Consider the following 12,762-nt stretch of genomic DNA (forward strand, 5'->3'; position numbering starts at 1 on the left):
TTCCTTTCAGGTGTAAAGTTCTTTGTGGACACACCTTCAGGTAACTTTTCCTCAGAAACATTATGAAACAATCAGGAACTTGTTGTGACACTCGTGTTTGATCAGCTGCATTCAGGGACACATCAGCTGTTGGTCTGCAGTCAAATCATTTTATTGTTCTCTTATCCAGAAAGTTGGTGGAGTTGATTGGAAACCATAAACCACAAGAAGACACAGTTGAGAAAGAGGCCGTTTGACACAGCAGCTTCATCCAGACGTCACCAAACACCAACAGAACACGACTGAATACATCACTGGACAACTTCACTTCAGCATCAAATCATTCCAAACTGCATCACCTCTCAGTCACTAATAGTTATCACTGAAGTCAACAGTAGAATAATTCAGGCCCCAAAGTAGAAACTCAGTGCAGCAAACCTGAATGTAGCTGAGATCACTGAGACTAAACTGAGTCCAGTCAGACTAACTGATGAACATGCTTCTAAAATGAGCTGAGAACAGCAGAACTTTCTCAGTTCTGGACCTATCAGCTGTATCTGTGTCTGCATCATGGCTCCACATGGAAAGAACTGAACACAGGAACTGAAAAATCTGATTGTGAGACTTTAAAAGATGGAAAAAGATCCATGAAGATCAACTAAACATCAGTGAACCACAGAGTCAGCCAGCAACCAGGAGGTCTAGAAGGAGTCATAGTTCCACTGATCATGGCTGCAGTGGTCGTCCTCCTAAAATGACTCCACAGACAGTGAACTACTTTCACCATCCAGCTGTAAAAACAGACGGCAGCTGCTTCAGACTTGGTTCAGGAGTTATCAGTGGAAACCAGAGTCAGAGTGAAGCTCAGACAGTGAAGGACGCTGTTTTACCTCAGTGGAAACAGACCAATGTTCTATTTGTTGTTGTGTGTCAGCTGGTCTTTACTCATTATTTGTATCTGATGTCTGGTTTAGTGCAGATAAAGTGATGAAACATTCATGGAGATGTTGACTTCTCTCTGAATAAACCTGCTCACTGTTTCAGTCTCACCGTCGATGCTGCTCTGACTGAAACTTCAACCGTTTCTGTTTGGATTCACGTGGAAACAGATAAAGATCCATCAGTAGGTTAGTTTCTCAAACACAAAAAAAGAGGAAGAAGCTGCAGAAATGTAAATGAAGCTGTAGAGAAGAGATGCTGAGCAGCAGAGCGAGTAGAAAACTTCCTAAAGTCATACAGAAAGAACAAACACGTCACACTGTGAATATCAGACTGATCTGACAGGAAATAGAAGTTAAAGTTGCAGCAGCATCAGACTGGACTGGTCCATGTGAGGCTGCAGTAAAGAGACTCTGACGCCACCTGCTGGTGACTGGAAACAACCTGAACGGTGGAAATGAAGGTTCAGACAAACAAAACATCGAGACAACACAGTCCAGCATCAGAGGAGAAATAAGGACAAAGAAGCCAACACTAACCTACTTTATGTAAAAGCACTTCGAAGATCTCACCTTCCTCTCTGAGGTCATTAATCATCACAGAAGTCTTTGTCATGGTGCCCGTTATGAACTAAACTCCCACAATGCTCTCTGCTTTAACATGAACTGATCATAGTTGTAGTGATCCCTCCTCTGGTCTCCACCACACTGAACTGTTTAACATCTGAAAATACAACAAATATGATTCATTCTGTGGTTTTAAATCAAAGTTTCAACACAAACATCCAAACAGCCCCAACAGTTTGACGTTTTCATGTTTTATTCAAAGTTCAGAGAGAATTTATCAAGCAGAGACTGAAATGACATGTTTTATCTGTGATTCTTTCAGAAGAATCCAGCACAGCTTCAGTATCACAAACAGAAAATGGAGTTCAGTCACTGATCCTGACAGACTCTGGATGAGAACCTGAAGAAAGAAAAAGCAGCAACAAGCTGCTCCCAAACAATGCAGCAAAACACAGAGAAAAAGTCACATTATTTTACACTTTAGCTGCAAAATATTCACATTTTCAGCAACAAACAGCAGCTTTCAGGTCAGTCAGTGTGTTTTTAATGCTCCTGTCACTAAACGTTCTGACCTGAAGATCTCACAGAATGTTTCAGCTACAACATTAAAAATGTTCTCAAGATGTTCTCAAGGCATTTTTAGAAGACGTTCCTAGAATGTAAAATATGAACTAAAGTGGAAAATTTTACCTGCAAAGTTCTGAGGATGTTTTTGAGGAAACAAACCAGAAACATTCCCACAACGTTCCACAAATTATACGACAACAAAAGACAGAAAATCTCAAAGAAAACAACGTTAGAACCAAACATTTACAGAACGTCTTGGAGAACATATTACAACCTTTAACCACAACATTTAAGGAACTAAAAACAAACAGAAAAACAACATTTGAGTGAGTTCATGTTAATAACAGTAAAGTGGAGGTTAAATGTTCACAGAACAAACCAGGTTTGTGTCCAACTGTCAACAACATTTGAAGCAAACTTTAAAATCTCCTAAAAATCAACACAGATCAGCTGATTTCCATGAAGGCTTTGGATGAATAAAGTCATCAGAAGGTGGCGCTGGAGGACACATGACTGGAATAAACAGTAGAAGAAGAAGAAGCAACAAAAGCAGCTGTTTGACAACTTCTAAAAAACCTCAAAGAAGAAGAAACAAATCAAACTTTTTCCATCCAGGAGAGAAAAATGCAGAGAAAAGTTCAGGAATGGTTTAAATGTATAAAGTTGTGATGATTGTTTTCTATCAGCAGGAATCAGAAACGTTTCATTCTGTCTGAAGATGAAAGAAGTTTGTGTTGTTGTCGTCAGGCATGGTGCTGAACATCAGTTAAATTATATCCTTTTTTCTTGCCTCCGTTGTTGAACCTGCAGGAAATAATTTTCACATTAAAATCTTGTCCAGACTGAACATTTTTCTCAGCTTTCATCAGAGTAAAGTCTCAGTTTGGTTCATTCTTTCTGCCTGTTGGTTTCCATCCACTAACTGTGGATTTAACTGGACTAGATCAGAGCTTTTTCAAAGCTTCAATCCAGGATGTCACATTTCAACTCTGCACTGATTCAAAGATGAAAACATGGATGGAAAAGGTTGATGGTCATTTTAGTTTAAAGGAACAGTGATAAACTCTGATCTCTGAGGCTTCACAGATGGAAACTCTGACAGGACTGTTGTCTGAATGTTACCGATCATCTCATGAATATTAGTTAACTCACCTCCAGCTCGCTTTTTGCAGCAGAAATGACGTACAACAACTCCAACAGCAACTCCAACAAAAAGTGCAGCAACAGCAACTCCAATTATCCATCCGATGGACGTTCCATCTGAGATAAATCAGAAAAAGTTAAAATGAGTTTCATGTAATCACAGCGTGTCCAGAACATTTTTGAGGACGTTCACATTAAAACCATGTAAAGTTGTGGTCTGCAGATTAAAGCAGCATCAGGACTCTCCAGACTCACTGACACTAACTGAGGCTTTGGTTCTGATGATGGAACTTTATTTACTTTGACTTAGTTTGAGCAGAAAACACTCAGAGGATTTGGGTTTAGTTTGATTTTGAAAATCTGCTGCTGTCTCTGTTGAACCTTTCAGACTAAACTGTATCAGAGCAGGAAAAGTCGAGGAGATGAACAGGAAGTTATTAAATGATTTAAAGGATGGAGTTTCACAGTGGTTCAGTGGTTACCACTGTCACCTTACAGCTAGAATAGTGTCGGTTCACATCCTTCCTAGGAAGGTCGACCCTCATCAGGATTAAAGATTCCTTCTGTCACTGATGAGGATGAAGTTATGTAAAGACAATAGATGGATTTGAAACATGTTCTGTTGAATCCACTATGTTGACACTTTCAAGTTATTTTGGAGAATTTTAAACTGATTTTGGAAAAGTTCTGAGTCATCATGGACAGTTTTGGAGACATGTTTTTTTTAACGAATTTATGTCAATTTAAGCAAATCTTTACTCATGTTTGATTGGTTGTGAGTCATTTTGGACATGTTTGTTTGATTTTGGACCATTTTTTAACTCATTTTGGACACGTTTCAAGTTTTTTTTGACACATTTGGAGCTATTTTAAACAATCTGAGTCATGCACAGACATATTTATGTCTATTTTTAGTGTTTGACTGACGATATTTAGAGTTTTGGACACATTAGTTGAGTTACTGAGATTTAATGAACAATTTTTGGGTCATGAACAGGTTTGTTTTTAATTTTTTGACATTTTTTTTTCATCCATTTTGAACTTATTTTGGAAAAATGCTGAGTCATGTTAGAACAATTTTTAAACTCTTTTGTACAATATTTTGTCAATTTTAGGCAAATTAGAAATGACTGTTTCCAAAAATCAGTTCAAAATGATCCCAAATTAGTCACATTACTCACAAAGAGTCATTTTAGACAAATTCTGACATTTTCACCCATATTTCCTCCTCAGTCATCAGATCAGTTTGTTAAACGTCTGATTCAGTTTCATTCCAAACATTTCAGATGATTCCTGTTAAATTCTGTGGAAAGCTGCAGGGAGCTCATGACAATCTCTTTGTTTTCTTCCACTCCTGCTTTCCCTCAATCTCTCCAACAGAACACAAAGTGAAGCTGATCCACTGAGATGGATCAACATTTAGTGGATGTGAGAGTCAAACTGGTGCTCTTCATCAGAGGTAGAGGAGGCAGCGCTCATCATCACTTTCAGCTGCTTCACTCTCTCTTCTGCTTTCAGCCTCAGACACACTTTCTTCTCTCATCACCTCCACTGCTGCTTTCACTTCCATTTTCTCTCCAAGTCTCAACCTCCACTTGGATTTCAGCTCACGTGTTTTTCTTTACAACCAACATCCTGCTGCATCCATCAAGAGTTGAAGCTACATTTGCACCAACATGTTTGTCTTCTATGAAAAGCTCTGATCACAGCTTCATCTTATTCTGCAAACATATCAGATTATTACCAATTCCTCTGATTATATTATTAGATTTACTCACAGTTTTAGCTGCAGATTCGTTCACAATCACAATAAAACACTCAGAAAACTCTTCTTAATGTGGTCTGTGAGTGTTTCCATGTTTCTGGTGTGACTCGGCTTCTTTAACGCTGCAGTTACACGCTAGGATTAATATTAATTTAACATTTTGTCTTCTTATGGTGCCGCATATTCAAATTAACTTAGGATCAACGTAGGGAAGCGACTGGTTGCTGAGTCTAACAGTAGAATTTGTCCATTGGAGCATCTCCAGGCATCGCAGACGTCAACGTCTTCCACCCCAAATACACCCAGCAGACCTTCATTTACAAAAACCAGCAACGGAGAAAAGAGAGAGACAACGGATCCCATGGTGGATTTCATTTCCATGGACAGGAGAGCCTTTAGTGTGGTAGAAGGTGACGGCTTCAGAAATTTAACTAAACTCTGGAGGACACGGTCCCCAAATGCAGCAGCATTGAGGAAAATGTCAAAACTCTTCTAGAAAACTCCACTGAGTTTTACGGCACACATCTGGACATCAGTGAGGATGGAGGAGGACATGGCTGTCACTTCATAACTGATGGAGAAAATACCAGAGCTTCAGCTACACATACTTATGGTCACTCCATTTCCCACCATTATCCACAGTTCTTCTATCTTTTATGATGTGCTACTGTCTCCAGATCCCCTCTTTTTGTTGACCACACTCCTTGATTCAGTTCCCCTTCTGTTCTGTTGTCTTACCCTCAGTCTCTGATCAGCAACCAGACAGAAATTAACCTCTATCCACCTTGGTAGTTCCATACAGCCCCTCCCTACCCTTTGATCCGTCCTCTGACATTCCTACAAAATGTGGACCCTGAAAACACTCCGGGTCCACTTCCCTCTGCAGATCCAAACTCTGTGTGGGGAAATCCACCGCATTACCGGAAACACCGATAAAACACACCACTACAGCAAACTTCCAAGGACCAACAGCCACATTTCTTCAACACAACTCATGAGAGGGAACTCCGTGACTTTGTGCCGGAAGATAAAAAAACGGAGGCGAGTCGTACCGGGTTTAACAGATCCCAGAAGGGTTTAGGTCCAGAATACATCTGTGATGTGTTCAGAGAATATAAACCCAGCAGGACTCTTAGATCCAAGGACTCAGGTCAGCTAGTCCAGACCAGAGTCCAGACTAAACATGGAGAAGCAGCATTTAGTGGAACAAACTGCCAGTGGAGATTCAACTTCCACCAAATGTAGACGCTTTAAATCCAGCTTAAAAACATTTCTTTTCTCACCGTCTATGCATGAAATCTGCACGGCATCGTTTAACTCTCTGCTCCTCACTGTGATGCTCTTAATGTTTCATGTAAAGCACTTTGAATTGTCCTGAACATGAAATAAACCTGCCTTAACCCTCCTGTTTCTTCATTTAGCAAAAAATTCTGTTTCCTTGTCTGAAAAATTCCCAAAATTAAGCAAAAAAAAAAAAAAATCCCCAAAATTTCAGAAAATTTGCAAAACCTTCAGGAAGAAAATTCCGATAATTCCTTAAAAGTTTTATTTTAAAAAATGCCCCAAATTTGGATAAAAAAAATTCTTGTAAATTAGGGCTGGCCCGAATAGCAGTTTCTGGGTACTGGATATTTGGCCCTGATTAATGACGAATATTCAAATATTCGGTCTGCTCCGTAACATCCGATGTGGGGGGGGGGGGGGGATTATTCGGATCTCCAAATCTCAAAAGTAATATTCGGATACCACCGTCACGACCCAATATTCGGGTCCAGCCCTATTGTAAATATTTTCAAAAAATGAGCAAAAATCTTCCAAGAAAATCCTAAAAATATCTAAAGTGATTACATTTATCTCAGTAAAAATTCAAGTATTTTCTTTAAGAACATTCACATAAAAATCAACCAAAATCCAGCGAAATTTGCTGGATTTTGGTTGATTTTTATGTGAATGTTCTTAAGAAACATTTTCAATATTTCTTTTTTTTCCACCAAAAAAGCTCAAAAATCTCCCCAAAATGTTGAAAATGTGGACATCAGAAGTTTCACTGTGATTTTTTTCTTTTTTCCACATTTTCAAACTTTAAAACGGGTCAATCTGACCCACAGGACGACACGAGGGTTAAACAGGAGAAGCAGCGGAGACGTTTAATATTCCACAGTTAAAAAGAGTCTCCGTTGTTCACGCCAGCAACATGAAGCTGAGCACCGAGACGCCGGCCAGAGAAGCAGAAAAACGGCTCCGGGTACGAGGGCTCTGCTACGTTACAGCTGTGCACAGATACAGCTTTAAAACAGGAGCCCATACCACGCTCAGCTGCTGCTGCTCCTCATCTTGTTGGACACTTCAAAGAAAGAGCAAAGACTCCAACAGGACCTGACAGCAGACCAGAGGAAGCTCAGGAGGAAACACGAGCTCTGGAGCCTCTAAGAACACCCACACCACTGTTCTCAGGAGGACAATCTGGATCATCTCTGACCTGAAGAAACACCACCTGTCCCCTGAGGAGGAGGACAGTCCTGCCATGGCAGAGATGAAGGAGACGCTGATAGAGGAGATGGACAGCAGATGGAAGCTGACAGCAGCTTTTAGCTCCATCCTCTGCACTGGACCAGCCTTCAAACAGCTCAGATTCCTCCACAACCAGAACCAGGATCTGCTCCACACTGAGGACTGACTCATATATTATTATTACCTAAAGTCAATCTAATTCTATATTTACTTGTTTATTTATTCAGACACCAACTGCTCTATCTGGAACCACCCGTTTGATTTGAGGTTTTTCTCTTCAGACCAGCCCTAAAGTTTAGTAACTGATCATCAAACAGTATTTCTAAATCCCATCACAACATGAACACATTTACTCTGATCGATTTCACACAAGTTTTAAGTCATTCTGGATCATGTTGGACAAACTTTAAGTCATTTTGCACAATTTTGGACACATTTTTAGATTTCCAACAAATTTCTTGAAAATTTTCAAGTCATTTTGGGCAAATTTTCGACAATATTTCAGTCATTTTCGACAATTTCAAACTAATTCTACGTCACATTGTGTAATATTAGACAATTTCAAGACATTCTGGAGACATTTTAAATCATTTCGGACAAATTTTAGGTCATTTTCTACAAATTTTGGACAATTTTCAACTCATCTTGGACAAATTTTCGACAATGTTTAAGTCATATTGTAAAATTTCAAACTAATTTGATGTCACACTGTGTAACATTAGATAAATTTAAGACATTTTGCACAATTTTGGATACATTTTTAGTCATTGTGGACAAATTGTCGACAATTTTTAAGTCTACAATTTCAAACTAATTTTACGTCACACTGTACAATGTTGGACAATTTCAAGACATTTTGGACACATTTTAAGTCCCAACATGAACTCATTTACTCTGATCAGGTTTGTCTCTGGAGCTAAAAAAAAACCCATCTCCAAATGAAATAATGTGAAATCTGTTGTCCGACACGTCAACAATATTTAACAAACACTAAAGCAGAATATAATCTGCTGTTGTTTTCTTTGTTCTCACAATCAGGTCCGTCTGTTTCATCATCACATATTAAACACTGACAACTTTATTTACAAGGAGCTTTATGAAAAACAGAAACAACTAAAGGTTTTTAAAAAGCACATTAAACTAAAAAGAGCAGCAATAAAGTCAACAGAAACGTGTGACATGTATGTTTGTGTTTTATCATCCTGTAGCTCACTGTTCATCTTTATTTAACCTCATTTATCTGCTTTATGTTTGTTTGGTCACATTTTATTCCTGATATTTAAAGAACCATTTTAAAACTCCACATCTCTGTTATACTTGGATTAAACTATCCACCAATATTTGAGTTTTTATCACAGAAAATGATGCAGAGATCTCAGATAAGAACAGAAATTTAAGGAAATAAATGTGGAAAACTGGAGATGAAATATGAAACACTTCAGCTTTGATTAACGTCACTTTTACAGATTAATAAACACATTTTGGTTCAAACTTTTATCTATTTTTACATATTTAATTAACGATCTTTAGGTCCTAACTGGAACGTCGTTTAGTGTCGCCACAGTTTCAGTTTGTGTTTAAAACATCACAGCAGCTCTGATCTGATCACATTTAACACAAACCACCAGTCAGACATCAGGAAATAAACCAGAGCAGAACATTTGTTGAGGATCATCAGTGACCACATTTAAAGCATTCACTCTTTCTCTCAGCTTTTCTTTTACATCCAACAGAGTTTGTCGAATTACCGTCACTGTCAGGAGGCAGAAGCTCCACGCTGCAGGTTCACTCATTTTAAAACACATTTTTCACTAGTTACTGGATTTATAAAGAAACTATTCAGCAAATTACAACTCCTCAGTGAGATTCAGTTTATTCTGGGTCACTTCTCACATCTAACTCCAAATAATCACATTTAATACTTCTGGAATCACAATTTTAGTGTCATTAGTAATAAATGTGGGCTGCAACAGATATTTATAAATCTATTATTCTATGTGTGTTTGAAATATTCATTAGATTCTACTAATTGGTTTCAGGAAAATAATTAATAGTCATGAGTTTCACCATTTAAAGCTAAGAAACTACAATTTAAATTGAAAAATATGAGTCCTTAAAGCATAAAGTCTGTGTTATTACGTAAACAATAATAAGGGTCCCCATTCTGCCTGCTCTGCTGCTGGACAGGACAAAAAGGAAAAAGAAAAAGAAAAAAAAACAATAATAAGGGTCTTGGAGATAATTTAGTTTATTTTCAGGTCAGTTTTCTGCTTATTTGGAGCTAAAACCTTGTGATCCAGACAAACTGTGTGTCTGATCTCAGAACTGACTAACTCCAGTTGTTTTACTTCTTCAGCCTCTAATTCTCCTCTTTTCTCTGTAGATTCATGAAGTGGACTCTCAGTACAAACCTGACACAATCTGAGAGAGTTTCACTTCAACAGAAGTGACTTTGTTCACTTTTGGACTGTCAGCATAAGTTTTTTATTTGTACTGCTTGTAAACACCATAAAAATGATTGAAAACTAGTGACAAATGATCAATAAAAAACATTTCAGAAGAACTCACCTCCAACATTGGCGTGTGTCTTAGTATAAATCTGATGGTAGATTTCTTTCTGTGTGGCCACACAGCGATAGTGTCCAGTCTTGATCACAGTAACATTGAGGACAGTGTCATATTTGTTTTCTTTTCCATCTCTCATCTGTGGGTCACCAACAGCCAGGACGTTTCCATCACTGTCCCACCACTCGACCTCAGGTTGAGGAAAAGCTCCTCTGACAACACACTGCAGCAGCACTCCATCATCTGCTTTATGATGGATTACGATGGGCTGTGGAGACGCACCTGTAAAGACACAATAAACGTCAAATAAAGGAGACAATTACAAAATTTATCATGTTCCTTATTCATCCCTCTGATTGTACAAGTTTTGCATGCAAATTTACACAGTGAAGAAAACTAAAATGTTTGTGAAAACAGAAAAATCGATTGAGTTTTTTAAATTAAAAATGAAACTGCAGTGTTAGAGCAGTCAGTTCACATAAATCACACTAAATTATAAACAGCTGAATACAGTTAATAAATACAAACAAAAATATACTGAAGAGAAAAGAGATTATTAAAATTTGTTCAGCAACAAAATGCATCCCAAAAGAGAAAACAATGGTCCTTGATCCTTGCAGTGTTCAAGAGAAACACAATAAAGCAATATTTAAAACAAGTATTCAACAATAGTTTTAAAATCTGGTCACTGAAAAATTTGTATAAATGATCTGAATCCTCATAACTGATCATGGTGTCCAAACAGAAAGCATGCCATCAAATTACAGGAATTATAACTTTCTATCCAACAAAAGCTGAGGAAAGATTGTTTATTCTTTTATTTTACAAACATACGATTTGGTATTTTGCATCACTGTGGGTAGGATTAATTTTAGGAAGACTGTACAGTAATGAATAATGAAAGGATTCAGCAAACTCCAGTCTCCAAAATGAGAACAAACTTAAATCCATCAGTCTAAAACTAAACATAAGAACAACAGAGTAGGAGATATTACAGGATTGTTTATTATTTATATCAGTGAGCTTAAAAAAAACTGCATTATATCTAACAGATGTAATCTAAATAAAGTTTTGAAAAACAGCCAAATGTGATTGATGCACTTTAAATACAGTTTCTGGTCACGTCTCTAGTAAAATTAACATGTTCAAATCTTCTGTATGACGTAAACTGGACCAAATGTGAGAGATCTGGTGTGTGAATGTGTTTAACTGTCAGTGATGAATCTCATCACATCCAGGTGAGATGAAAACATCAGAACCAGGACTCACCTTCTATCTTTTCGTCTGATCTGTCTTTTAAGATAGGACCTAAAGGAGAAAAGAAAACACATGTTAGAGCTGTTTGTGAGATATTATCAACTTGGCAGACAGTTAAAACTGGAGGAAATGAACTCAGAAGTGTTTATTAAACATATTTTTTACAATCAAGAATTACAAAAATGAGCCAAAGTCACAGTTTTATAAGTGTCTCATGGAAGAACTCACCAACAGTCAGACTGATGGTCGATTTGATTTCTTTCTGAACGGTTGCGTGATAACACGTGTAGGTTCCATTGTCTGATGTTTTTGCTTTTGTGATCTTTATGGAGGCGTTACCGAACTGGAGTTGGTCGGGAAAATGAAAAACCCGATCTTTGAACTCTGGACCTGGATCTGTGTCTCCACCAGAATACCAGAAAACATCCTCATTGCTTTGATCCACATCTTTCTTCCAGGCAAACGGCTCGTTCTTAATGTTTGTACCAAAGGAACAGTCCAGAATGGCTTCACCGTCTTCCTTCACCTGGATCTTAATGTCAGCTGAAAGACAAAAACGTGGATTAATCAGTGATGAGGACACAAAGAAAGTCAGGAAACACAGTTTACATGAGGTCTGAAACAGCAGTTTATGAGCAGCTCAGTGAGCAGACTGAATTCTGTCTTTATTTCTGGTTCTGTTTCATGTTTGTTCAGACATATTATTAGCATATTTAGCATTAAGCTAACACCAGTACAAGTTTCAGAGTTTTATTAAGTTTACATCTGTTTTAAATAGACTGGATTACATGACTAAATGTATCATCTAAATACATAAACTGTTCACCTTTGAGGAAACCAGATTTATACATGGATTTGTAACTACAGTAGAATAAACCTGGGTAAGATATTCCCCCTGAGATTAGAAGTCCAGTCAGTTTATATTTTATGAAAGCTCCATCAATGGGAAGTAGATTGCATGCTTGGTTGTTTTTTATTTGATTGAGTGAACAGACCAGGTAGTCTTCCAGATGGAGGAAGATCGGACACAGTAGGGGTATCCTGAAAGAACAACATGATATGGACCATGGACAGCAGTGGGTATCTTAGCATGCTGCCTCCTGTTATTGCAGATTAGTAGTCAGGACGTGGAACGTCACCTCACTGAAAGAAAGGATCCTGAGCTGGTGTGGGAGGTGGAGCGGTACCCACTCGATCTAGTTGGACTCACTTCCATGAACACTAAAGATTCTCTCTCTTTGTGGAGTTGTCCAGGGTTAGAGGTATAAGGTGGTGCAGGGAGACTCACAGACCTCCAGGGTAGAGCTGCTTTGGTGGAGTTCTCCCTGGAGAACCAGAGGGTTGCCTCTCTGCATGTTGTCAAGGGGAAAACTCTGATTGTTATTTGTGAACCAAATAGCAGCTCAGAGGACTTCTTGGAGTCTCTGGATGGTGTCCTGAAAGAGTTCTGGTCAGGACCTCCATAGATCT

The 12,762-nt window shown here is 38.2% G+C and overlaps 3 protein-coding genes across 16 annotated transcripts in view; 1 reads left to right on the forward strand and 2 right to left on the reverse strand.

Annotated features, from left to right (window-relative positions):
- LOC127533914 (CD276 antigen homolog) overlaps positions 1-12,762 on the forward strand; it is a 244,219-nt gene that overhangs the window by 56,536 nt on the left and 174,921 nt on the right. The gene's annotated exons all lie outside the window — the stretch shown is intronic.
- LOC110971348 (CD276 antigen-like) overlaps positions 1-12,762 on the reverse strand; it is a 66,010-nt gene that overhangs the window by 50,885 nt on the left and 2,363 nt on the right. The gene's annotated exons all lie outside the window — the stretch shown is intronic.
- LOC110971973 (butyrophilin-like protein 2) overlaps positions 1-12,762 on the reverse strand; it is a 53,317-nt gene that overhangs the window by 38,411 nt on the left and 2,144 nt on the right. For 3 of the 14 annotated variants that reach the window (XR_007941797.1, XM_051947922.1, XM_051947927.1), the window contains exon 2: positions 11,717-11,835. The exons of 1 other annotated variant lie outside the window; for it this stretch is intronic. Coding sequence is in view for 9 of the 13 variants with exons in the window: in XM_051947922.1 (XP_051803882.1) it covers positions 11,717-11,835 (119 nt within the window). In the remaining 4 variants the exon portion in view is untranslated. Of the gene's footprint in view, positions 1-1,719; positions 2,856-3,203; positions 3,312-10,038; positions 10,318-11,304; positions 11,344-11,520; positions 11,836-12,762 lie in introns of those variants that run through there. 10 more of the 14 variants (XR_007941798.1, XR_007941800.1, XM_051947929.1 and 7 more) reach the window with 7 other exon arrangements.

This window comes from Acanthochromis polyacanthus, chromosome 5 (genome assembly GCF_021347895.1).
Source record: "Acanthochromis polyacanthus isolate Apoly-LR-REF ecotype Palm Island chromosome 5, KAUST_Apoly_ChrSc, whole genome shotgun sequence".
Taxonomy (NCBI): Eukaryota; Metazoa; Chordata; class Actinopteri; family Pomacentridae; genus Acanthochromis; species Acanthochromis polyacanthus.